At 44.5% G+C, this 24303-nt stretch overlaps 3 protein-coding genes across 6 annotated transcripts in view; 1 reads left to right on the top strand and 2 right to left on the bottom strand.

Annotated features, from left to right (window-relative positions):
* Positions 1-7420, bottom strand: part of TOM1L2 (target of myb1 like 2 membrane trafficking protein) — a 29669-nt gene extending 22249 nt beyond the window's left edge. For 2 of the 3 annotated variants that reach the window (XM_088147925.1, XM_088147926.1), the window contains exon 1: positions 7275-7420. In XM_088147925.1, coding sequence (XP_088004051.1) covers positions 7275-7326 — 52 coding nt within the window. In that variant the 5' untranslated portion in view covers positions 7327-7420. The remainder of the gene's footprint in view (positions 1-7274) is intronic. The other variant, XM_088147924.1, reaches the window with a different exon arrangement.
* A 405-nt stretch (positions 7421-7825) lies between these two features.
* DRC3 (dynein regulatory complex subunit 3) lies at positions 7826-17217 on the top strand. The gene is made up of 13 exons (XM_007425060.3): positions 7826-7962; positions 9104-9321; positions 10392-10508; positions 11740-11906; positions 12504-12650; positions 12799-12918; positions 13673-13785; positions 14378-14552; positions 15015-15146; positions 15511-15581; positions 16419-16542; positions 16681-16812; positions 17034-17217. Exons 1-13 carry the CDS (start codon positions 7940-7942, stop codon positions 17139-17141), a joined length of 1647 nt encoding a protein of 548 aa, XP_007425122.2. The 5' UTR covers positions 7826-7939; the 3' UTR covers positions 17142-17217.
* A 58-nt stretch (positions 17218-17275) lies between these two features.
* ATPAF2 (ATP synthase mitochondrial F1 complex assembly factor 2) lies at positions 17276-24292 on the bottom strand. Of its 2 annotated transcripts, XM_007425072.2 has the most exons (8): positions 23998-24288; positions 22988-23032; positions 21503-21648; positions 20875-20972; positions 20391-20471; positions 19550-19662; positions 18675-18790; positions 17276-18209 (listed from the first exon to the last, which is right to left on the bottom strand). In XM_007425072.2, the coding sequence occupies exons 1-8, from the start codon at positions 24113-24115 to the stop codon at positions 18072-18074; spliced, it is 855 nt and encodes a 284-aa protein (XP_007425134.2). In that variant the 5' UTR covers positions 24116-24288; the 3' UTR covers positions 17276-18071. The 2 variants fall into 2 exon arrangements, with proteins under 2 accessions (XP_007425134.2, XP_088004048.1); XM_088147922.1 differs by lacking the exon at positions 21503-21648 and having other exon boundaries at positions 23010-23032; positions 23998-24292.
* Between the last annotated feature and the right edge of the window lie 11 nt (positions 24293-24303).

Below are 24303 nucleotides of genomic sequence, written 5' to 3'. Positions count from 1 at the left end.
TATGCAGAATTTTATAGAGCTACCTCCTCCAGCCAACAGCACTAATCACCTGTGCTGTCCTTTCATCTTTTTCCTTTTTTGCACAAAAGCCTCTTTAAGGAGAAAAGCCTTTTGACGGGTGCCACTAAGAAACGCCCGGAAAAAATGAGAATCAGACTGCAGCTTAGGATGATGTACAAAAGAAACCTGGAATATAATTTTGCAATGTGGTATGCTCCTTTCTAAGCTTCCAGCCCCAGAACCATCCGCTCTTCTGGGAGATTCCACTCCATTCCCATTTTCCCTCCCTCCTTAGATCACAAATCCTTCTTCCTCAGGATTTTGTGATAGAGCATTTGGTGCCTACCCGAGCAGGCTCAAACCTCAGTTACTGGGGAGGCACTGACGTTTCGTCTCTGCTAAAATTTTTATTATTTTTAAACATGTACTTCATAAATGCTTAGTTGCTTGCCTATTTCCTCATATATTAAGCACCCACACAGCCAAGGCAGCATTCGCTACCAATGGGCAATGAACTGCACCCAGCCCGCCACTCTCTCTAGGCATTACACCTGTCAATTACTGTGTTAGGCTTAAGAACAGTCCTTATTTTTGCAGCTAGTTGTACTATGTATTAATCTTAGTCCTGAGAGATCCAGGAAAGTTCTGGGTTTATCAGCTAAAACTGATCAGGTACCCCTGTGCTATCTTGCAAAATAAAACAGACAAGAACGATCCATAACCCCTTGCTGGGTGGGTGGAGGCACAGTTATAGGCAAAGTCTAGGTCACGTTGTTTAACTTCTTTCAAGCCAAGAACTGAATTTTGAATGACATGCCAAAAAGGAGGAGATTATGCCTTGGACAAAAGCAAAAGATGATTTCATTTCAATTACACTTCATTAAAATATAATTAATATGGTAATGCACTAGTTACGTATTTTCTCTTGTTACATGAAAAATTACTGTTCAGCAACAACTTTTCAAAATCTCTGACTTTTGTAGAGAGATCTCAGGCTGCATATCTCCGATCTAGCTGAAAACTGACAAATTATAACTGGGTGCAATGTACGTTAGTATGTGTGTGTGTGTGTGTGTGTGTGTGTGTATAAAATAACCATTCACTTAAGTATTTCATATTAATAAGAGATAAAGGACCCAATACTCAATACTAAGTCAGCCAATCTATTACTTGTTATGTGTTTCTTTTGAAGATTTAATTTTCAGTTCCTGAGGATTTCCTTTTTGCAACATAATCCATTATCATGAAGGGAAGCTGATCTGAAATACGCTTATAGCAGTCTCAAAGCACTTTACAATATGGATGTGTTCTAGCGTGTGCTACGTTATTTGTCTGCAGGAATATTAGACCACCAAACTTCAAACATCAATCACATCCTGGTCTGAGGCCACTCCAGCACATTGTCAAGTTATTCACAGAAGCTAATTTTCATCAAGTAATACAGAGAGCCCTATTTCTATCATATATTACTGGTGAGCTTTTGAGTTTTGTGGTCTGAAGTGGAAAAATAATCACCCCGTCTTCTGTTTCAAGAAAATGGTTACTTGCCATTTAGAGTTACTGCAGTGGAATATGATCTCTGGCTTTTAAAGCCCGCGCACCTCTGGGTACTTTTGCCAACCTCATTTACTCCATCCTCTTAAGTCACTGTCTGGATGCTGTGATGGGTCAGTTGCGGACCAGTAAGTTAAGGTCCGATTCTAGCAAGACAGATTGATTGAACTAAACAATGGTTTATTGAATAAGCCCTAAGTGAAAGGATTGCTGGATGATGTTAAGTCAGAAGCCATGGTTCATGAACCACAATAACTACGTTCACATGATACTCACAGCTGAAACCCAAATAAATTCCATTTGGGCTTAGCTTGATGCGTGAACCAAGCCATTCTCTTGGTCAGCAGACAATCTAATTGGAAACAGTTGTGCACTGTGAGAACTGGAAGAGAATTGGTCTATTTTTTTTTTATGCTTTAAAGTGCTCACTTTACAGAATTATCGTTTTTATTCTTGTGCTACTGAGCAACGTTTGTGCCAAGCCATATTTTGTTTCTGTTAACAATACTGTTATGTCGCATTGATCCAGACCTGCTTGATTTTAAAAAAAATATTTGGAATCCTACACAGAACATAAACATTCTCATTCTTTTTTAAAAATTTGTGGTTCTTTTACTCTTTGCATTTTTGTGTTCAGGAATGTTTTTGCATTAGCATTTGCCTATTAACCATCAGATATGCCAGAAGCTAACATATAATTTCTCACTGTTCTTTGAACACCGGAGCAGGGAGGGGTTAGAGGATCCCAAGGAGGATTCTACGCTTAGATGAAAGGAACTGAAGCATATAATCAACAACAGTCACAACCCTGAAACTCACTGGATGACCTGTTGACAGTCGCCATCTTCTAACCTTTCAACTTTCAGGTAAGGTCTAAGAATAAAGAGGGAGAGGAGGGAGAGAATCTCTCTGAATTGCTTGGAGGAAGTGGACAATATCTAAACAATGTACCATCCATCTTCTGCAAAATGTTTCAAACCACAGTTTTAAACTGGGAAGCCATTATTATCACAGGTCTGGTTGCTGATGTCCAACAGTTTTTATGTTCAAATATTTCTCCTAATGTCTACCTGAAAGCCATGTCCAAATCACTAGTAGTCACTGGTTCTAGTCCTGCCCTCCAGAACAATGAAGACATGCCCCCTCTACTTTCTTTAGGGCAATCCTTTAGCTATTGGAAGACTGCTAGCGTATCTCCCCTTACATTTTTCTCTTCTTTGGGCCAAACACATTCAGTCTTTCAAGGATTCTTCGTAAGGTTTGGTTTCCAGATCTCTACCCAAGCCTATCATCCTATCGGTCAATTTCCTCCTTAAAATATGGCACCTAGGTATGGCCTACATGAAGACTAATCAGAATAGAGCTGCTACTTCACACAACCCAGGCCCTCTGCTTTTGTTACAGTGTCTATAACTATATTACCAGTGAGTAGCTACCTGAATTTAAAGTCCAAAAGAATCCCCAAGTTGAGAAAACGAAGAGAAGTCCCTTCTCCAGTATGAATCATTTTATATACTGTAGTGTGAGATTCTGTGGGTGCCTTCATCAGCTAACTCTCAGTCTCAGGGAACAAGTATTATGGTCTTCTCAGTGTTCAACACATCTCTGGGGGCCTACTTGGCCAACACTGTGCTTTTACAGAAATCCTCTCTAATCTTTCCTGGTGAAAAATTCTGCCAGAAGAACCTTCAACTATCACAAATACAACAAACATGTAGAGGGAAGTGCATCAGCAATGAATTAATAAAGATATTGCTCGTTAACCTTTTGAAAGTGTTATGTCTTACTGCTTAAACCTGTTTCTCAGCAGAGTTATTTACATTTTATAAACTGAGAAAGATAAGCCTCTGCTCTTCTCAAACGTTTCTTTGAGAGTGTTTGCTCATGTTTACCTAATGTCCTAGTGTGCTCACAATTAAATTTTCATGGGAATCAATGGCATTTCCTGGCAGAGAAAGTACAATGCTGATGCATTTCTAGCCCTAGATATTTTAGGAGGCCACCAGCTTTAACTGCAGAGGCCAAAGCTGTGATCAATCCAATATGCTTTAATGGGACTATTCTCCATCTTCCATAACATCAAAAGAGCCACCAATGAATGCAAAATGGCCAAATAATTGCATCTCATACATGAGCCAGGAAGAACCACAGAAACACTCAGCAAGCAAAACCCAGTGAATTTAGAACAACTTCAGCCAAGGTTATATAGTGGAGGGCAACTTTTTCCATCAAAGAGCTGCCTGCTTGTCCATCCCCATTCAAAGTAAAATGAAATCCTAACATACTTCTCTTGTTTTTAAGGCAACTCGCCCTATGCCACCAAAGGAGAACTTCTAATGCTGTACATGATTTGCAGATCTCTGAAATTCCATAATAAGATGGTAATAATGAAGAGACCACCTCTGGCTGTTTCCATTTTTTTCTTGATCACTTCAAGGAAAGGGTCAATGAATTAACATACCAACTATAAAGCCTTAGCAACAGCAGGCCCCAATTAATCTCTAACATTTTGTCTCATCCTAACCCATTAAAACTGTGCCAGTGTCTTGGCAAAACTCAGCATAGCCCCTCTCTCAGGGTTAGCGTTAGCATGAAATATTTCCTAGCACCATCAAAGGAAATAGAGGCACTACTTTTTCTTTTTCTTTTAATTTTTCCCAAATGGCAAGGCAACTCCTGGTTGAGCAAAGTTAAGTTCACTTAAATGCAAGATACTATTCTGGCTGTGGGAATTATGTTTTCTGATTTTGAACGTTTATGTCATTAAAGCTAATAGTGATTGGAAGAGCCCTTATGCAGACAAAAATCTCTGTTAATTGGGGCTTAGTGGTATGCTGTCTCTGAACAGGAAGGTTCAATGCAGTCATTATGGCAAAGGAGTATTTGATGACTTTTTTGCCTACACACAGGCCTTCTCGTATTAGCAGGCCTGCATTGGCTTTGCAAACAGACATAAGGGTATAAGTTGAATAATTTGAGTCCTCATGTTCCAGGGCAGCTGATGCAAAGCACTGAATACAGTACTGAGTTTCTCAGCCTTGGCAACTTTAAGATGAGTGGACTTCAACTCTCAGAATTCTGGCAGTTGAAGTCCACTCATCTTAAAGTTGCTAAGGCTGAGAAACACAGCTGTAACTCAAAGACATGACAACTTCAAGGTAGCAATACTCTGAGGAATGTATTCAGAATTTCAGGAGTCTCTTCAGAATCAGGACCACATAGAAACTGTTCCCTAACAAAACAAATTTTTTTAAAAAGAGAGAAACAATGTCCTGTTCTTATCTGTTTCTGAGATTTTTATGTTCTTCCCTCACAACTGGTGGAAAGCCTCAGGCCTTTCAACTTCATAGCATACCAATAAATTGCAACAATACATGTACTGTAAAGAAAATTCTTAGAATTGCAGTAATGTCTCCATTTAAATAAAGGGATGTTCCGAGTCACTTATTCAAGGTCTTGGTAAAGGTCAACGGAGTCAGGATGTAAATGACATCTCTTGGACTTTGGACAACACGTTCATTATGCAACGCTTCCTTGTCTGTGCTGGGAATCCATTTTCCATTGAATAAAATGTCACAGTTTGTTAGAAAAGGGCCAAAATCTATTTTTGATTCATCAAGGGCAAAATGAGAGGCACCCTATTAGACTGTTGCCCTTTCAAACAGGATCTATTATTTCATTCTCAGCAATTAGCATCTGCCACAAAGAAAAGTGGGCTCAAAGTAAACAGACTTTACCTGCTTTGTACCAAGCATCTCTGTGGCATTCACAAGACTATGCAAGAGTAAAGTGTGTGCAACAGCGTTTACTCTAATGATGCAGAAGCAATAATCTAACGAAGAGGCAACTTCTAGAATTTTATGAACTTTATAAATTTATCAAGATCCTTATCCATAAGAAAAGCTTACAGCCCACTTCCTAATTTTGACTAAAAGTCCTATTCAACTAGGTAGAAACCAACATAAATCTTTTATTTCACAATTCTTCCTTCCAATTGCCTGTACTAGATGTCTCAACACATGCACATCTTCTCCCCTGTATTTCTCAACCTTGCTCCCCAGCTTTGTCCTCTCCTTGTCCCATCTCCACAATGAGTTCAAGAAAATGATTCAATAGCCTCTGATCAGAAAGTCCACTAGCCAAAAAAATAAAATAAAAATGTTGAATTCTTTGGTTTTTTAAAAGCATTTTACATCTAGTGGCTCCCAACCTATCATATAGCAATTTCCTGACTTAAAACATGCATGCATTATGAAAAGCCTTGCTTCTTTAAAAAAAAATCCGGTACACATTGCAAGGCAGCAGCATCAAGGTCCCTGCATTCTGACACATGGCTTTTGTACAGCAATCAACCTTCCTATCCCTGCTTAGTCATTGTTTTTTAAGCCAAGAAAACCACAGCTTCTTGAGCCTTAGTGAAAAAGTTGCTGTAAATACCCACAAACAATTTAATCATCCTTTCCTGGATGCCACTGAGGAGATCTTTTTCAAGATTACAGGGCCTCTAAATCTGCACCTTGGCATGCTTCCAAGGTTCCTCCAAGTCAGTTTTCCCTCTCAGACATCCTGTTTCATTCCCTGCCAGCATTCCTGGCTCCAAGCTCATCCACAACATTCTAGGCTTCCCTAAACCCTCTCTCCTTCTCATGGTCCCTTCATTCACCCTCAGGCTGTGTCTTCCCAAAACATCTGCCTTCTATAGCCCGGACCTCCTGGCTTCCCAGCCTCTATGCCACAGATTCTCAGAAGGCCTTGTACCATTCCTATTCTCACACCAACTTTCGCATTTCAGGGCCTCCCACTATCGATTACAGATTGCTTAAAGGCTGAGTTGGCCAGACAACTGTCTTTTACTGTTGTTGTTCCCTCCAAAAACATCTGTCCCCTGCAAATATTATTTTAAAAATTGCTTGTTTTTTTAACTGAACGAAGCGTTCACAAATCGTAAGTCATCCTGCGGGCTGATCAAGCTTCGGGAGCTGCTGGGCTTGTCGCAGCTGGCTCGGCACTCCGTCCAGGGAAACAGACGGCCTTTGCAAGGACCCCCGCAAGAGGAATCCCCCCACCCCTGTGTATTCAGGGGGACTTCAGAGACCTCTGTACAGAGGGAGGAGGAGGAGGAGGAGGAGGAAGAAAGAAGAAGCAGGTGGTGAGCTGAAAAGGCGGGCGATGCTCACCCAGCACGGCGCCAACACTCACCTGAGAAGCAGCCCCCACCGGTTGTGGGGCGCATTCCAGCATCGCCACGCATCGAAAGACACCCCAAGCGCCACCCACGGGAACCCCAATTGGGCTGTCACGGCCCGGGGGGGCAGAGGGGAAAACACCGCCCGGGAAAGATGCTCCGCGGGGACCGAGGCGGGAGAAGCTGCCCCCCACGCTTTCTCAGCCAAGGGGGGGAGTAGCGCCTGCCAGGCGGGCCTGTTCCCAAAGCCCCAGGGGGCTCAGGGCGCCCCTTCGGGGAGGGGTCAGCCGGGGGGGCGCAGTGGTTCGTGGGGGGCCTGGGTCCCCCGCAGGCCCAGCCGCTCTGGCAGACGCGGGAGGTGGGCCCCTTCAGCCCCTGCCCACCGCCCAACGGGGCCCGGAGCAGGCCTAGGGGCGGGGGAGCCCCCCGCGGCCCAGCCTCCCACTTGGCCTGAGGCGCCTCGGCGGAGCTCCGGCCGGCCAGCGTTCTCCCCGACGGCGCTGCTCCGGCGGCCCCCGCGCCGGCTCCCGCTTACCAAGGCTCTGCCCCACCGGGGTGGCGAAGGGGTTCCCCAGCAGAAACTCCATCTTGAGATGACAACAAACGCGACCGGCCTCCCGGCCCGCTCCGCCTCGCGTCCCCTCTCCGCGCCTTCGCCCCGCCTCCCCGGCCTGAGCGACAGCGGTGGCAGCCAAGCGCGGCGGCGCTCGCGGCCGAGGAGGGCCCTGGCTCGCTTTCGACTGGGCGGCGTTCCCAGAGGGCGCTTTTCATTGGAGAAAGCGGACGCCCATCACTGTCAGGCCAGGCGACCAGACTTGAAAGCGGACGGCGTCTGAGAGACGACGACGAGGCGGGGACAGAGAGGATTCCGCGTTCCCCGCCTCACGATTGGAGAAGGCTAGATTAGAAGCCCGCAGACTATTGGGTAGCATTCGCAGATGATTCGCAGGCCGTGTGGCTCCTACAGCCAATCCCGAAAGGGAACGGCTGTTTATGCGGCTTCCCATTGAGCCACCAGCTCTGACGGACGTCCCCCAAAGCGAACGCGAATCGAGCTCGCTTGCCCACAACTCCGACGCGAGAAGAAAGCCGGGCGGGCTCGAGCGGCGGTCACGTGGCCTACCCTAGCAACAGACGCGGCTCCTGCAGCAACGCGGTCTTCCTCCGGCAGGTGTGAGGTCGGCGGGTCCCCGAGGTTGGATGCCCGGGCCCGGAGCCGCGAGGTGCGGATTCTGGCTCGGGATAAGCCGAGGGAGGCTTCCCTCTGCATCGGGGGAGGCCGCTGGGGGCCTTTGCTCGCCGGGTGTCGGGCGCCATTCAGCTCGCCTAAGCGACCAGTAGTTTGGACTTTTCCTCCCATCAGCCCTAGCCAGCTTGGCCAGCGGCAAGGAATTATGGGAGGCGTAGTCTTAACGGGAGGACCCCGAGTTGCGCGCCCCGGCCCAGCCCCAGTGGCTCGTTTCCAACGGGGGCCAGCCAAGAGCTGTCGGGAACGGGCGTCCAGCGGGTAAAAGAGCCGCTGCTGGGCAGGAAGCGAGGCTTGGACTACAACTCCCATCATTCCCAAATAGAAAGGCGGGGGGCAGGCTGGTGCCCCAACTCCTGAAGCTGAGAGGCGGCATCTTCCTTCTGGCTGGTCTCCGCAAGGGAAGAAGTTGCGGAAGATCCCAGCCCTGATAGGAGGGATCTCTGTGGATTTACCCCCCCAAAAGCGATCCCTGGGATCTATTTATTTATTTATTACATTTATATGCCGCCCGACTTCCAGAACCTCTGGGTGGTCTACCAGCAGTTAAAAACATTAAAAGAAGAAAACAGCCCAAAACGAAAAAGAACAAAGAGGGCAGAGATGACAAACCCAGATGAAAAAGGAAAGAAAGAGAAGAAAAGGGGGCTTCAAGCCCCTTTGCCAAGGGCCTGGGCGAAGAGCCAGGTCTTCAGGGCTCTTCGAAACACCAGTAGGGTGGGAGCCGTTTGAATTTTGGGGGGAACCTCATTCCAGAGGGCAGGCTTGGGACAGAGAAGGCACGCTTCCAGGTCCCGATCAATGGCATTGTTTAATTGAAGGAACCCAGAGTGTGCCAACCCTGCCAGATCAGATTGGCTGGGCAGATACTAGAGGTGACAGGTGGTCCCTCAAGTAACCAGGCCCCGTGCCATATTGGGCTTTATAGGTAGCAACTAGCACCTTGAATCGTACCTGGAAGAAGACTGGCAGGCAGTGCAGCTGGAGAACAGAAACGTTACATGGGCATACCGAGGCATCCCTGAGACGTGGCAAGATCCAGTGGTCGGTGGGTGCCAGAAACTCTTCGCCTCTGGGGCAGATCACAACGTTGGGTACCATATGTCCTTGCATTTCAGGGCCAGCAACGGAATCTGGTTGGTTTGTCTAACTTTGGCCTGGCTTTCCCTACCAAACATGAGCCGTTTCTACGACAGCATCGAGCCCAACGTGATTAATGAGGAGATGCTGCAGAAAGCAGTGGAGGAGCAGGGGCCTCAAGAAGATGCAGGCCACCTGGCCAAGAAGGAAGGCATCAATTTCAAAGACGTCAAAGCCCTGCAACTTGATTTTAGAAGTAAGGACCGGAGCGTGAAATAGAGCGGTTTCCAGAAGGGCCTGCCGGCTTTTCATTGCAAAGCCTTGCTGGTCTGAAAGTTGCCACATGAACAGCTAGTGGTTCCACTTGCTTTTTTAAGGGGGTTTTTGAAAAGGGCTGAGAGAAGCTGTTGTATGGAAGTGTTCTACTGTTTGGGCATAATCTGGAGTTATTTTGCTAACTCCATCTTAAGCTACGTCAGAGTGTTTAGAATGCTGTTTGGTTGGTATTGGAAGGCCTGAAAGACCAGGTTGGGGACAGATCCTCCTGGAGAAATTCCATCCATGTGATTGCTAAGAGTTGACACTGGCTTGATGGCACATAATCAGTCTGTGAGTGAGATCTTTTCCCCTTATCTTTTTATTCCACCCTTCTCTAATCTGTTGGCCTCCAGATGTGTTGAGATGCCCTCCAAGGTTGGTTGGCTAGGAGTTCTGGAAGTTGCAGTCGAAGAACATCTGGAGAGTGTCAGACTGGGGAAGTTTCCTCAAAACCCTCAAGCACATCCACGCACGGTCTTTGCATCTCTAGCTCCACCATTTGCAGCTATCCACCAATTCACTGTCCTTGCACACTTCCCTTTCTCACTTCCTGCCTCATATGCTTCCCTTAACACCTATGTGATGCTGCCACTCCTTCTTCCTTCAGATCCTCTCTTCCCTTGAAGCTTGTAGCACAGAAGCCTTTGAGGACCCATCTGTAGCAAAGCCCAAGTATGCAAGATAAATGTATCTTCTTCCCCATCTACCTTTGTCTCCTTGCTCCATTCTTCATTGCTTTCCATGTGTCAGATCATAAATTATTCCTTGGGCTAGAATCTGCCCTGTTGTTCTTTGTGAATGTTGTGCATGCTGACGCTGCTGTAATAATAAAAATGTGGCAAGATCTTTTAGGCGAGTGATCAGATACTATTGAAATGTGAGCGTTTGGCATTCAGGGCTGTGATTTGTCTTAAACTAGGTTAGTATCTACGCTGATATCACTAGTAGAACGGCTATGTTTTTTCCATCTTGAACTAAGTGGTTCTTATCCTTCTCCTGTGGTTTCAGATATCCTGAAGATCGACAATCTTTGGGAGTTTGTGAACCTCACAAAATTGCAGCTAGACAACAATATTATTGAAAAGATTGAGGCACTGGACTCTCTGGTTAATCTGGTTTGGTTAGGTAAGATCCTTGCAATGAGAGCCACAAATTTCTGGAAGTGCCACACTGCATGCAGCTTTCACAGCTAATGTTTCTACATGTAAATAAGAATTCCATCTAGCAATTGCACGTCATCTGAAATTGCGTCAAATGCTTTAGCAAACATAATCTTTGCTATTTTTTGGCTGCTTGCCCTGCCCTGCCCTGCCCTGCCCTGCCCTGCCCTGCCCTGCCCTGCCCTGCCCTGCCCATCTTGACAAGAACAGATAATATGTTTTATTTCTCTCTCCTGACCAGGATTTTGGTTTTCCCTGTTATGTAGAATTGGAATTAGTGCTATACTCCCATAACATAAAAGTTTTACCTTTCTGATCAGATGATGACCAGACTGAGGGGGACATCTGATGGGAGAAAGAGTTGATGATCAGGATAAAAGCGCTATTAATAATTTTATTTGCTTGTTTATTGCATTTATACCCTGCCCTATTCAATAGAATCTCAGGAGCTTATAGTGAATAAAACAAAGACAATTTAAACAAGTATGTAGGATACCAGCATAACTGACAATAAATAAAAGAGGTGCAAGAAATTAAGTTAGCAAGAGCGTGACAAGGCTGTCTAGAATAATCTGGCCATTCCAAACCAACAACCCTGCTGCAGAGAAACAATGCCATCTGGTCTTGGCTCTCCTCACCTCCCAGAAGTGCGGAATCACCAGCAGCTGTTCCCTACAAAATCTGGTAGGTTGGGCCAATATAGTTGGGAGTAGACAGTCCTGTAGATACTCGGGAGCCAAGCCATGAAGATCTTTACAGGTTAAAACCAGCACCTTAAAGTGTACTTGGAAACTTAACAGTAACCAAGCCAGGGCCCCTGGAATTGGTGTCATATGTTCCCAAAGCTGGGAGCTGGCAAGTACGCAGGCTGTTGCATTGTGGACCAGCTGTAGTTTCTGAATATTCTTCAAAGGCAGCCCCACGTAAAGCATGTTGCAACAACCCAGTCCCGTGGTCACAAGAGCATGAATGACTGTTGTTTTGTCCTCTTGCGCCAGGGAGGGCTGCAATTGGTGCACCAGCCAAAGCTAAGCAAAGCCCTAGCCACGGCCTCACCCGCTGTTCTCTCATGAGCTGTGAATCCTCTTCACCCCAGTACCTACAAATGGCTGTGTGAGTCTGCAGGTGTTGTCTGGGAGGAGTTTAATGGCTTCCTTTTGGGATGCATACATTCCAAACTTGTTCTGTTCCCACAGATTTGTCCTTCAATAATATTGAACTCATTGAAGGCTTAGACGCTTTGGTTAAATTGCAGGACCTTAGTCTGTACAATAACAGGATTTCCAAGATTGAGAATCTGGATACACTACAAGAACTCCAAGTCTTCTCTATAGGAAACAATAATATCCAGACTCTGGAAAATGTAAGATTTTGATTACAAAGCATTTAAGAATCTTCGGCACTAATTTTCTCTAGCATTTAGTCATTCTGAACTCAGAAGATATATTTTAGTTCATGCTGCTCCTCTTCTTTTTCTCCTTTATGTTAAGATGATAGATGGAGACAATGACACATCCATGGCTATACAATGAAACACTGGCTAAAGATGCTACTGTAGATGACCTTAATAATTAGGATTTATTTATTGCTAAATAAAGTTTGTATAGCACTTTATATAATCTATGTGATCTTTACAACATGTCTATGGGTTGACCCACTTGAGAAAGTGAAATCGCAATATATTGTGAATCTCAATATGTAAGAACATATCATTTTGTTGAACTTGTATTGGAAAAATTAAAAAATCTCAGAATAAAATACCAAGCGTGATACTAACTTTTCTAAACAGAAACTTACTGAACCAAAGGCCCAAACTTTTCTCCTTTTTTGTCTTTTGTAAATATTCCAAGCATTTCTATTAATCAATTATATAATCTATGTGATCTTTACAACATGTCTATGGGTTGTAGACTCCCCCAGCTTCTTGACTCCCTGGGTCTCTTGTGTCCCTCTGCCGCAGATGATATACCTCAGGAAGTTCAAAAACCTGCGCACTCTGAACCTCACTGGGAATCCAGTGTGTGACAATGAATTGTACTCCATGTACATCGCTGCTTACCTACCAGATCTTGTGTACCTGGATTTCAGACTGGTGGAGAGTAACATGGTAAGAATGTAAAGACATGTTCCTCTTATAAACCGATGCTATATCAAGATCCCGTCGCCACTCCCTGTCCCTCGGGAAGACTATGCTTGCATGACTTCAAAACCACTAATCTCAGCTGAGTGTCCTTCCTGTGTGTCCTTCCTGCCAGCGAGAGATGGCCTTGATAAAATACCAGTATGCCATAGAGGAGATGAAGCACGGGGAAACACTGGCCTTGACGAAGCAGAAGGAGAAAGAGGCCCGGGAAAAGGAGGTGGAATCCCATAAGGTATGTTAACGCTCACTGGCTGTGGGTCACGAGGCTGTGGGGAGAAGCTGCTGGATGCCTTCTGGCTCCCAAAGATTTAATGGGACCTTAAAAATCATTGAGTTAAAACCGAGTCAGAAACAGGCATCTATCTCGCTATTTGAAAGGAAAACACATCTACATGCCATTTGATTAGCCCTGGAATGTAATTCTTTGTGCTGAAATATAAAACCTGAAAAGTTTCAAGGGGAATGGCAACAGCTGGATTCACATGCCAAGCTGGCTGAACAAGCCATGAGATCCTGGATGGTTTGTAATGCTAAGCCCCAAATCCTAATTTACAAACCCTAATGCTAAATGTGCTAAAATCAGATCTCTGACACCACACCTTAGCATAACGTGAGTTTGCATTGAAGCATAAACTTTCCATGCAATTTGTATGTGGTCATTTATGTGCAGTCTGCTTTTTTTCATAGTTTTGCCCCTGAGGACTCCTAAAGCAGACACAGCCTTCCAGCCTTGAACAACTGGGACTCTCTGAGCTGCTTGTCCACCAGAATTATCCAGGGTTCAGGAAGGCAGGAAATGTGACAAGGGATATCTGATAGGGACATAATCATTGTGTGTGATATTTTTCACTTAGTGTGCTCATATAAGGGAGAGCAATCCAGAAAACTCTGTAGAGTTTTCTGAGGACTAATATTTAGAATTAAGGCATAAAGGTCCCTCTTTCACTAACTTTGTTCTTCTTTCCCCATGTTATTTCTCTCCCAAGTCTGCCTACGTAGAGTATCTGGATGGATCTTTTCTCTTTGATAGCATGTATGCCGAAGATCCTGAAGCGTCCAAGTTGATTTATCTTCCTGGAGTACCAGCGCTGTTAGAGACATATCCTTTCTGGTTTGGCATAGAATGAGGGACACATCTTGAAAATACGATTTGAGGGAATCCTCTGTTGTCATGAGGACTAGTGTTGCCCTTTAAACAAACAAAAAGCAAAACGAGCTATCTTGACCCGTAAGGGGGAAAAGATCCAAAATTTCTGTTGAAGTAGCATCTTTTCTGGGCAACTAAGCTGGTTCACTGCCTCCTGTTCCATGCCCCAGCTAGGTCTTCCTCAGCTGGGACCTTGAGGAAAGTGAATAACGTTGGAAGGGTTCCAGGCTGACTTAATACTTTATATGTATTTCAAACCCAAGAGGGTCCCCCGAAAGTCTACCTTGCATTGTTCTCTTCATTGTTCATCTATGCCCACCCGCCCGCCTTTTCCCAGGGAATTCCAGAAACTTAACATGGGAAATTGCTCCTGTGTCCATTATCATCCTTGGTGTCTCCTGCAATAGAGAACCATTTTAGACTTATCCCCTCAAGGCATGAGCTCCTCTTCCCTTTTCAACCAGAATTTCCCCAGGCAGGAAATCAGCATGTATGAAGCAGCCTTAATTTTTCTTTTTTTTTACTTCTTTGACTTCAACCACACATACAAGAATAAATTTGTAGACATTTGCAAAACTCTGTTTGAATATGGCCTGCAGCAGCACGAAAAGCGAGAGGCTGAGATTGGCATTTTCTTTGAGTGCCTTAATGAAGCCCTACAAGATAATCAAGAGGAGGGCACCAGAATTATTCAGGAGTTTGAGAAGAACAACCTCGGGGTAGGTAGATTTTTCACCAAGTGAATTTTGGTGAAAGTTAGCACCTTCCCACTCCAGCGCCCTCCCACGCCACCAATGTTGTTATTGATAACAGTCATGAGCATAATAAATCCTGGTTTGTGAAACAGGATAGTGGGATAAACCATTTTATCAAACCAGGGTTTAACCAGGAAGTCTCCTTTCAAACCAGGCATGAAAGAGAAGGGAAACACAAACATGTTATTCTGTTACCAGCAAGGATCTTGTGCAAGGCTCTTTTGAGAGTCTTTTTACTTGCTATTAAGTACATTTAGGATTGTAGCCATATTGAGGAACCTGCATATTCCAAAGATCCACAATTTGAAACCTCCCGTGGAAACAGTTCCAGTATTCAAATTTGATTGTGCCAGAAGCTTTTTTCTCCCTGTTGACAGAGGAAAGGGGTAAAGGAAAAATATTTTCTCTCTCATATTTTACAAGTAGATAGTCGATGCAATTCAGAGCCTCAGTGACACCCAGGTTGCTGAGTTAAGGCTGACAGAGTACAACGAAGAAATCACAAAGCTCTATGAAACGTTGATGACTCTGGAGATGCAGCTGGTTGACCAGTTAGAGGTAAGGCAGTGGACATTTTTGGGGAGCCCTCCCTTGAAGACACTGTTGGGATCTGCTAAACACTGGTTGGTAGACTGGGATCTACAGTACTGAAAACTGGTCTGTTTCTGCTAGACCATTCAATGCGGGCTGCGAATGTAAGACTGACAAGCATTTCTTATATTCTTAAACACAACAGCAAATGTCCAACATCCCCAGACACTCTGCCTTATGCTATAACCATCATTCCCCAATCTTTTCCCATCTAGGTATGTCAGCAAACCAGGAGAAATGTAGTTTGTAAGCCAATTGGAATGTGAAAAGTTGTGGAGTTGTTTTACTCAAACTCACTTCCTTTCATCTGTTTTTTTCTTTTTTCCCCAAGGAAGTTATAAAAGATTTTGAAAGGAACATCGCTGATCTTGTGTCAAACTTTATAGAGAACGAGCAAGGATTATATCCTTTTGAGTGCCTACTGTTAAGTGTGAAGGTGTCATAACTGAAGTAAACAAATGTTTCAAGCTGTGAGCAAGTTGGTTCATGTACACCATCCAGAGTGGCATAGGCCTGCACTGATTTGTTTTGGAAGTACTTCTCATGTCCATAAAACAAAGCTTTCCTCTGCTCTTTGTGCCAAATTTCACTCTGAAGATCAGCAAAGGCAGGACACGTAGATATCCCTCTTTCACTCTCTTGGGTCAGTAGTTAAGTTTTCCAAGAAGCCCACTTGGACTGAGTTTGTAACAGTTTGCTAAGCTACTGTAGAGGGTTAATTATCATACATCTGTCCTGGGTTTCAAACTCTGGGATTTGCAACCCCCCCATTGCCGTCCAGGGCAGGTGATTTAAAAAGAAATAGCAGCAAGGCAGCATCATGCAAGCTTGTTAACTATTCACCACAGCTTAGCATGTCATGGGGGTGTAGCCTTGGAGAAGAGAAAGGGGTATGGTGGAGCAGGGCTTCTACTCCTAGAATGAAATGAGCATGTGTGTTGCCCTCTACCCTTGTCATGGCTCACACGAGGGAAGAGTGAGTTACAGAGCCCTTTTGTAAAACAAGCGGCTGATCTCAGTGATCAAGAAAGGGCTGCTCCAAGGCCCTTTTCGAAGGAGGAAGAGCCCTTTACCCATGTCTTGATGGAGGATGTAGTGAATATTAGATAGTGCCAGTCTTCCTTTCAGCCGTTATCTCCATTCAAAATACGATCATCCCTTTAATTTAGTTACCGTCCAACAGCCTAGAACATGTGAACGAGGCTGCCCTGTTCTCTGTTTCTGAACATTCTGCTGCACAATGGCTCAGTGCCGGGATCTTGAAAACCATCATCACGAGAAGCTCTTGGAAATAGCCATCAACACGCTGGAGAAGATAGTGAAGAGCGAGTACGATGAGGAGATGCCAGATGATGTCCGCATGGTAAGCTCCTCCTACCACTCTCCCACCCACCCCTGCGACCAGAAGAGGTGGAATATTCTTGTTCTGAACCAGGCATAAGACACCACTCCCACCATCAGAGGCTTCTTAGAAATTTTTCTCAATGGCTTTTCTTCCCAGCTCTTTGTGGACAAAGACACCATTGTCAACGCAGTCAATGCCTCCCATGATATTCACCTCCTAAAGATTGACAACCGAGAAGATGAAATCATCACCAAAGCCAATAATAGGATTTACGGTCTGATTGAAAAGGTAAGCATATATCCTTTGCATTAGGTTTTTGTCAGGTCATTACTGAGAAAGGGAGAACTTCTAGTATATCATACTTAACGGCGCTCAGTAGAGCTGGCCATGAAGGAAGATACTAGGAAACATGTTCTCCTAGCTAGACTTTGGGAATTTAAAAAAGAGACATCATGAGGAAGAGTTGAAGCCCCTTCAGGGTTTCCATGTTCATTTTTCAATCCCTGAAGGTTCACAAGGATGAAATCCACCGAAACCGAAGCCGTGTGCTAGAAATCAATCAGTATATCGATCATATCCGCAGCGAACTGGACAACTTGGACATTCTGGAGCAGTAGCTGCTTTCAGTACTAAACTCTGCAAACTCCATTTTTGGGTTTAGATTCTGCAACTAGCAGTGAATCTGCGTGGCGGTCTCCTTCTGGTTGAATCTAATCCATTAAATACAAAGAATGCATCCCACTGCAGAGAATCCATTATCCCCAAAATGTTTAATGATCAACATTAGAATAAAACAGATACAGATATTTTCTTTTAAAAAGAGCAAAATGTATCAGCTTATTTTTGTCTGTCTTCAAGGCATACTTCCAAACAATGCACTCAGTTGTAATTACCGCCCATTTTTTATTTTCTAAGAAAACTTACGGGGCTAAGTTGGCACCTAAAGATGTTCTTCAAAATAAAGATGGCAGTGGATCCTGCCATTTTGATCTGCATTATGATCCCTCTTAAATTTAATGGGAAGGGGAGTAGAATCTTTGTGGTCATCAAAGGAGATGTTGGTGGCATGTTGGAGCCCTTGGCTCCTATGCTGGGGACTGTAGCTAGAGTGTCTTCAGTCTTAGTAGAGATGCTCAATTGCCGTGATATATTCCCACCTCTAACTGCCTCTAGTTACATGTCCTCCAGGACAGAGCATACGGCCCTCCACCCATTTTGGGAGGCTCACTGAGTATTCCAGCGCTCTGCTCCTGAAATCTGGCAGCCTGCCAGGCAAAATGCAGAACTTGTGATGCAGGGAAATCTCATCAGAGGTGACAAGCCCAGGTGGGCCAGACAGGAAGCAACTCCTAATAACCTCCTGGGAGGATCGACCTCCAAGGATATGGAAGAGAAGCGCTCCCCCTCATGCTTCAGCCTCCTAGTATCCGAGAAGCTGAGGATGCAGCCCAGCCATGCCAACAGCACCTCTCCACCATCCATTCAGCCTGAATCTTCTTCAGGTTCATTCACACTACCCACTCCCCCTTCTTCTGTATCCCAGTTCCTCAGTGCTGAAGCAGCTTGTGCTTGATGGTGGAATGTTCTAAGCAAAGGTGAACAAAAAGGGTGGCAGCAGCTGTGCGGGCCCTCAAGTCATACCTGTCGTAGTCATGGGCCCACTCCACATTCCCCCAGCGCTGAATCTAGAGCAAAAGAGAATAAAATTGCAACCCTTGCCTTCCACTGCAGTGCTCAGAGCTGACCATACGGGTCGTGCCTTGCCTCCCCACAACCAACCGGGTAGGCTCCAGAAGTTTGACTTTTCCATCCCTAGAAGAGGAACTGTTTACTTACAGCCTAGGGGACATTCCTTAACTAAAGCCTCCTTCAGCTTGGATGGATCACATTTGTTCCTGGCCTCCATTTTGGTCAAATAATGGCTCTGTTTACCAGGCACAGCAAGCCACAATTTCCTCAACCATGATTCCTTGAATAACCCTAACCCGATTTGCACAGGAGACAAAGTCATAAACCACAGCTTAGAAAACAAAACAAGGCAGGTTTCCATTACAGCTGAGCCAAAACCAAACAAACCACAATACTGCTGAGCACAGTGCCTGAACCCAGCCTACAGGAACGTACAGAACCTGTCATATTGTAAGGTTTACCTGATATTCTTCCTCCAGCCGAGATAGAAGGACAGCTTGCTCAACTGTTAGATGTTTGTCAACCAGGCTCATTGAAAGAATCAGAGACTTCAGCTGTGTTATCATGTACTCTATGCCTGTAATAATTATGTTAATAACTAATTAGGTTGATGTGTTAATAAAAGAAGGGGAACAATCATCACTTTCTCTTATAAAGTGCATTCTCCTACGCTCCAAGGTGAGGATAGTTGGCTAAAAAAATTCAGATCAAGGAATACAGAAATATCCTAATTACTCTCCCCCAGTGAGTTTAGGTTTTTAAATAACAGAACTCAAAGCTGAATATGAAATGCTGATTTCTGTGCCACTTGATTTTCCTCCTCTGTAATGAGAGATTAATTTGGTAGCAAAACCAACTGGGAAGGAGAATGTAACATTTTTAATATTCGGCACCCTCTGAAGGGCAAACATTTCCTCCTTTCTCATTGTGAAAGAATTTAGGCAATGGGGTTAGAACAGACAAAATTAAGTTACGCAACTTGCTACCGGGGATGTGATGAAGGTCCCCTGCATCAGATGTCTTTGAAAGGAGATTATAAAGGATAAGACCTTTAAAGGAGAGTTGGAGAGTTAAATAGAATCTCCACTTCCATTATGCCAGTTGCTGGGAACAAGCTGTCACCTTGATGCTTTGCTTGTGACTTCCTAGAGCATCTAGTACCTGCCTTCTTGAGGAACCAGATGTTGAGCTACATCCTCACAATTTAAAATTGGAAAGATCCCTTAATCTCCCCATCTCCTTCCCCAATCAGCACCACCATGTAGAAAGGAGTGAAGAATTTTTTAATCCAATGCAGTTTAAAATCCACCAGATCCCAGGATGTTGTGTGACGTACCTTGAAGGGCCCAGCTGTTGTATGAGGCGAGGTGGCTAGCGAAGGTGTCTTTTGTGCTTTGTGGGAGGCTATGGCCCATGATGCTCGTTGAGGAGCCAATCACAACGTTGTACCTGGAAAGGGAATAGAGTTTTGATACATCACTGTCTGAGCCCTTTCTGACTACTGCCTGTAACAACTCCCACCTACACACTTTCTATTTATAAGCAGGAATCCCCCGATTTCAAGTCACAAGACAAACTATCAATATGCCCCCTTTAAAATGTTCAATTAGATTATTTAAATATTTCCCACTTCATCTTTCCATTATTCAGATTCTCACTTTGATTCGCAGAGTGAAGGTGTCTGCAGTTCAACTCCTAAAAAGACAATCAGCCACCTCTCTTTACATATATAGAAGTTTACCTCCTGATAGGGTGGCCAGAACAGTTATTCAGGAAGGAAATGGGATCACTTCTGGGAGGCCGTATCATTTTGCTCTCTTACATACTTTAGAAAGACAACTGTGGAGTCTTTATGACAAGGTATGCCTCCAACTTTAAATGAGGGCACACAGAATTAAGTGAGTCACCGAATGCTTTGAAAGCACAAGTCTTCAGTGTGCCTTTGGAGGAAGTTGTTAGCAATCGCACTGGGACGCTGTAAGCTTTCTTCTTCCCCCAGCCCCTGGAACAAGACTTTTAAATGGCCAATTTCATTCCAATACATCATCATCTGCTTTGCTACTCTCTGTCAGCAAAGATTTAGTTTCATGTCCTACACCACGAGGGCTGGCAGAAAGGAGATGTGCATGTTTTCATCAGTACCACCTCTCCAGAATTGACTCGCTGCTTATACTTACCTTTTCTCAGCCCACTCAATTACTGGATCCCACTCGTTCTTCTGCAGTTCTACCAAGGCAGGTGGCTCCTCTACCCGGTAGCTAAGAATCCAGAAGTTTAAAAAAAAAACACACACTCACTTCTGCATCTAGTGCCAGCCTTCGATCTTCCCTTATTCTAAAGAAAAACATAGTTCTGCCACATAGAAAGGATATCTGGTTGGCTACGTTGTCCAAATTGTAGAAGTGCTTCCTTTACTTTATTGCCTAGTTCGAAAAATTTATTTTTTATTTGGTAAGATACATAGATCACTTTTCCTCCAGATATTCAAGGCAGTTTACATGGAAATCTTCCTTTGTTGTCTCCCACAAACAACATCCCTGTGAGGTGACTGGCCCAATTACCCATAGTTCCATGGCTAAGGGTGACCTAACCCTTCCACCACAAGGAAGCATTTAGACTTCCTACCTAGAATAGGCTGCAGAAGCCAAAATAGACTCCTACCAGATAGTATCTGTCTCCAAGAACTTCACAGCTGCCTGGATGAGCTGATCTTTGCTTCGCTGGGATGGGTTGTCCAAAGCTGTGTTGCACAATGTGGTCTAAAGAGCATAAAGTAGTTTTAGTGATCCAGACCTCATAGCTTAAAGTCTACATGACTGAAAAGCAAAGCAGTGAATTTCTTTTGCAAATGTTCCCTCTGCCATGATCAATGCAAATTTGCATCCTACTAGATGACTTTAGTACTTTAGAGATTCAGAATTTTAATTAAATTTTTGACTATAGACCTTTCATAATTTACATATTTGTCTTTACCAAAACAAATAGCCTCCTTGTAAATAGAAAAATTGCACAAAGTTGGGCAAAAGGGTTGGGGTTGCTTTCTTTCTTTCTGGTCTAATGTGCCAAGTTCTTTGTTTTTACTGGGTTTTTTTAACATGGTGAATGGGAGAGAGTAGTTCATTATTACCAAAAAATATATACCAAATCCTTCTTCAGCCTTTATAAATATGTCCCGCATTCTCCTAATGTAACTATAGTTTCAGTAACCTTGGCTTTATTTTACTTAGAGACCCAACTGACTGCAGTTCCAAATCTCCATTTGCTCAGCTGGCCCATTCCTTTCACACACCAGGTGCATCGTATAAAACTTGATAGTGTCCCGCTGAGAATCCCACTCAGTTGCCACAGCCAAAGCCAGGGTTTCACTGGGCACCGTGAAGAGCTTAGCTTGGGGAGTTTTCAGCTTCCGGTAGTCCAAGTTGATTTCAAAGCCACCTGAAGAGAAAGAAAAGACCATGACACTAAATACTGCCCTGATATAGCTTGCTTTTATATTGCTGTACCTCAGCTTCAAGAGGTGAACATTTGTCCTATTCCCGCCCCTCTCAGTAAAGGGGCAAGGATGAGTTTTGCAAGCCTTGCCATAAATTCAGTGAAACACAAGACTGCCTTTAATTATATAAGAAAACCTTCCCATACCGTAGTGGCCAGTCACATTCCTCTGAGAAGCTCACATCAGATATAAATCCCACCTTACTAAGCAACAGTGACATAATCTTAACAGGCCTCTAACTGTCCCTCGTGTTTCTCATAAATAGACATAAAGAGTCTTGAAATTTAACTAGCAGGGATCCTATTAAGCTTTCTCTTCAATTGTTGAGATTCTGCCACATATTACCAGCGCACAGTCTATTTCAGGACTAAGGTGCTGATGGTCTCCAATTCTAATTAGTTCCTCCTCCCAAAAGCGAGGGCGATTTATTTGATTGACATGAAAACCAAATTTTGCACAACGCTGAGTGTCAGAATCCTCACAATCAATCCATCGCCCTGCTAGCTTGCTTGGTTTCTGCCATTACAGTGATGGGGAGATAGGGAGGGAAGGTTGGGAGGTTAACATTTAGGTGCAGATGGACTGTTATTTGGCTCTCAGGAACGCCCAAGGTCATACCAGCATGAGACCCAGAGAGAGTCTTGGACATGTGCAAGAGGGACCCAAAGACGGAAGGGAGGCGTGAAATGGGAAAGGGGTAAAACTAAGTTTTGCCGCACACAGGACTCAGTTCCAGCAATGCTCTAGGGCTGTGCGCTGCTTTCCAATAAATGAACTTTTCTTCGAACCTGCATTGGTTTCAATGGGAGTTGCTTTCATTGGGAACTGAGTACCGCGGTTCTTACATATTGCTGAAACTCCATTTTTTGGATCCACATTCCACATTAAAGTAGATGTATGGGGTGACTGATGATGGAATTCATGTAGATTAAGAATATCTTACCATTAAAAACCAACAAAGAATGCTTTGACAATGACCGTGAGATATTACAAAAGTTTTCATAACTATGAAATTCTCTGGATAAGAATGGACAAAGCTGTGGTGTTTTTGTTTGTTTCTAACAGTGCAGCATCCTGCACTGCACATGGATTCCCAGCTCACCACAAAGATACCAGTGGGATTCTGGAAAAGTCTGACTTTGGATGAGCAAGGTGTAGATCCAGTTTCCCGTTCTGCTCCAAAACTCCCTTTTTTCCCTTAGCGCATCTCGAAGTAGAACAAAGGGGTCCAGATAAACAAATATAATAACAAGCATAAACTATAATGTAAAAAGTGCTTACTTTCTCCTTGGGAGATGCTAACCTTTTGGTAAAATCTTTTCCTTTCTGCAAGACAAAAATACACATGCATATATATATAATAATAAATAATCTATGTATCTAATGGACATCGTCCAAATAAACTGAAGCATAATTAGGCTCAGTGACATCAACAAACCTTACCTCCTGTTTTGGATCACACTCCTTTCCTTCTTCCCCAGTTCCTGAGTCTACAGTAACTTTATCTCTTCATGGATACTCAGCCTAAATCCAGCCACCAGCTACCTCAAGCAATCTTTATATAATCTTTCTCCCGTTCCTTTGGAACTGAAGTGCTAGCAGCCTCGCTTTCCTTGGTGTGAGCTGAAGTATCACAGATAACAGGAAAGGGAATTACTGTGCAGAAATCGCAAGAGCGACCAAACGGTCCTGCACTAGTGCAAGTGTTCATATCTTCCTTACGGCACAGACTCCAGAGCAGGAGGCAGTCCAGAGCAACTGAAGAACGGTTCCCTTTTTCCCCACTCCAAATTTTTCTGCTCCCCAACTAGATAGTGTCAGATCAAAGGCTTTGCCCAGCCCACATTCTCAGAGAGTTACTTATCCCATAGTTATGGTGACCGTATTTTCTCGGGAAAAAAATAAAGGGCAAATCTGAAAAAGGGGTGACTCTGAAAGAGATTCCTACGGCTAAAATTTTTTAATTGCTTACGTTTGTAACTTTGCCTTTCAAAGGAAAATTCAAGAGCAAAACCAAGAAAAGCTTTACAAAAACCCGCATCCTAATAAAAACATCTAAAATCAAACAGTATGCATATACTGATTTTAAGAAAGGCCTTTCGATTTCCATATTTTTCACATGAACGTGGAAAGGCTGTGCGTGAAATGGCACCATTTGTACGGGAAAATATAAGCGGCCCAAAGAAAGGACGAAAGCGAGTTTTTGAAAAATGAGTGAATCTAAAGGACAGCTTTCTGAAACAAAGGGCGTGTGGTCACAGTACCCACAGAGCTCACAATTCCCGCCTCACCTGCCTGGGCCGCGTAAGGCCGCCTGAAGGCCGTGGGGGAAGACTGAGGGCCGGGAGCGGGGCGAGCCGGCGCGAGGGGCCGCTTGGGAAGCAGCCGCCCGAGGCTCCCTCGCCACATCCCGGGGAGCAGCGAGGCTTTCCGCCGGTCGCCCAGGGGCCCCGAGCCCCTCCTGAGAAGGAAGTGGGCCCGGCCGAGGCTCCTCTCAGTCGGCTGTCCTCCTCTGAGGGAATCGACCCGCCCGTCTGGACGCCGCCATCTTGCCGAGGTCGGAGGTGGCCGCGCGGCCAATCGGCGTCACAAACGCG

This window comes from Python bivittatus, unplaced genomic scaffold (genome assembly GCF_059951505.1).
Source record: "Python bivittatus isolate LINGU-HERP-01145 unplaced genomic scaffold, Pbiv_v1 ctg000560_np1212, whole genome shotgun sequence".
NCBI classification, from domain to species: Eukaryota; Metazoa; Chordata; class Lepidosauria; order Squamata; family Pythonidae; genus Python; species Python bivittatus.
The sequence above is the reverse complement of the archived record's forward strand: the minus strand, read 5'-3'. Positions and strand labels throughout refer to the sequence as shown.

Excerpts from the sequence above, each read along its gene's own strand:
- DRC3 (XM_007425060.3), top strand. The coding sequence starts at position 7,940 with ATGCCCGGGCCCGGAGCCGCGAG. Across the intron at positions 11,907-12,503 it reads ATATCCAGACTCTGGAAAAT|ATGATATACCTCAGGAAGTT; the intron begins GTAAGATTTTGA and ends CCTCTGCCGCAG. Across the intron at positions 12,651-12,798 it reads GACTGGTGGAGAGTAACATG|CGAGAGATGGCCTTGATAAA; the intron begins GTAAGAATGTAA and ends CCTTCCTGCCAG.
- ATPAF2 (XM_007425072.2), bottom strand. The coding sequence starts at position 24,115 with ATGTGGCGAGGGAGCCTCGGGCGGCTGCTTCCCAAGCGGCCCCTCGCG. Across the intron at positions 23,033-23,997 it reads GCCTTACGCGGCCCAGGCAG|AAAGGAAAAGATTTTACCAA; the intron begins GTGAGGCGGGAA and ends TTTGTCTTGCAG. Across the intron at positions 19,663-20,390 it reads ATTGAGTGGGCTGAGAAAAG|GTACAACGTTGTGATTGGCT; the intron begins GTAAGTATAAGC and ends TTCCCTTTCCAG.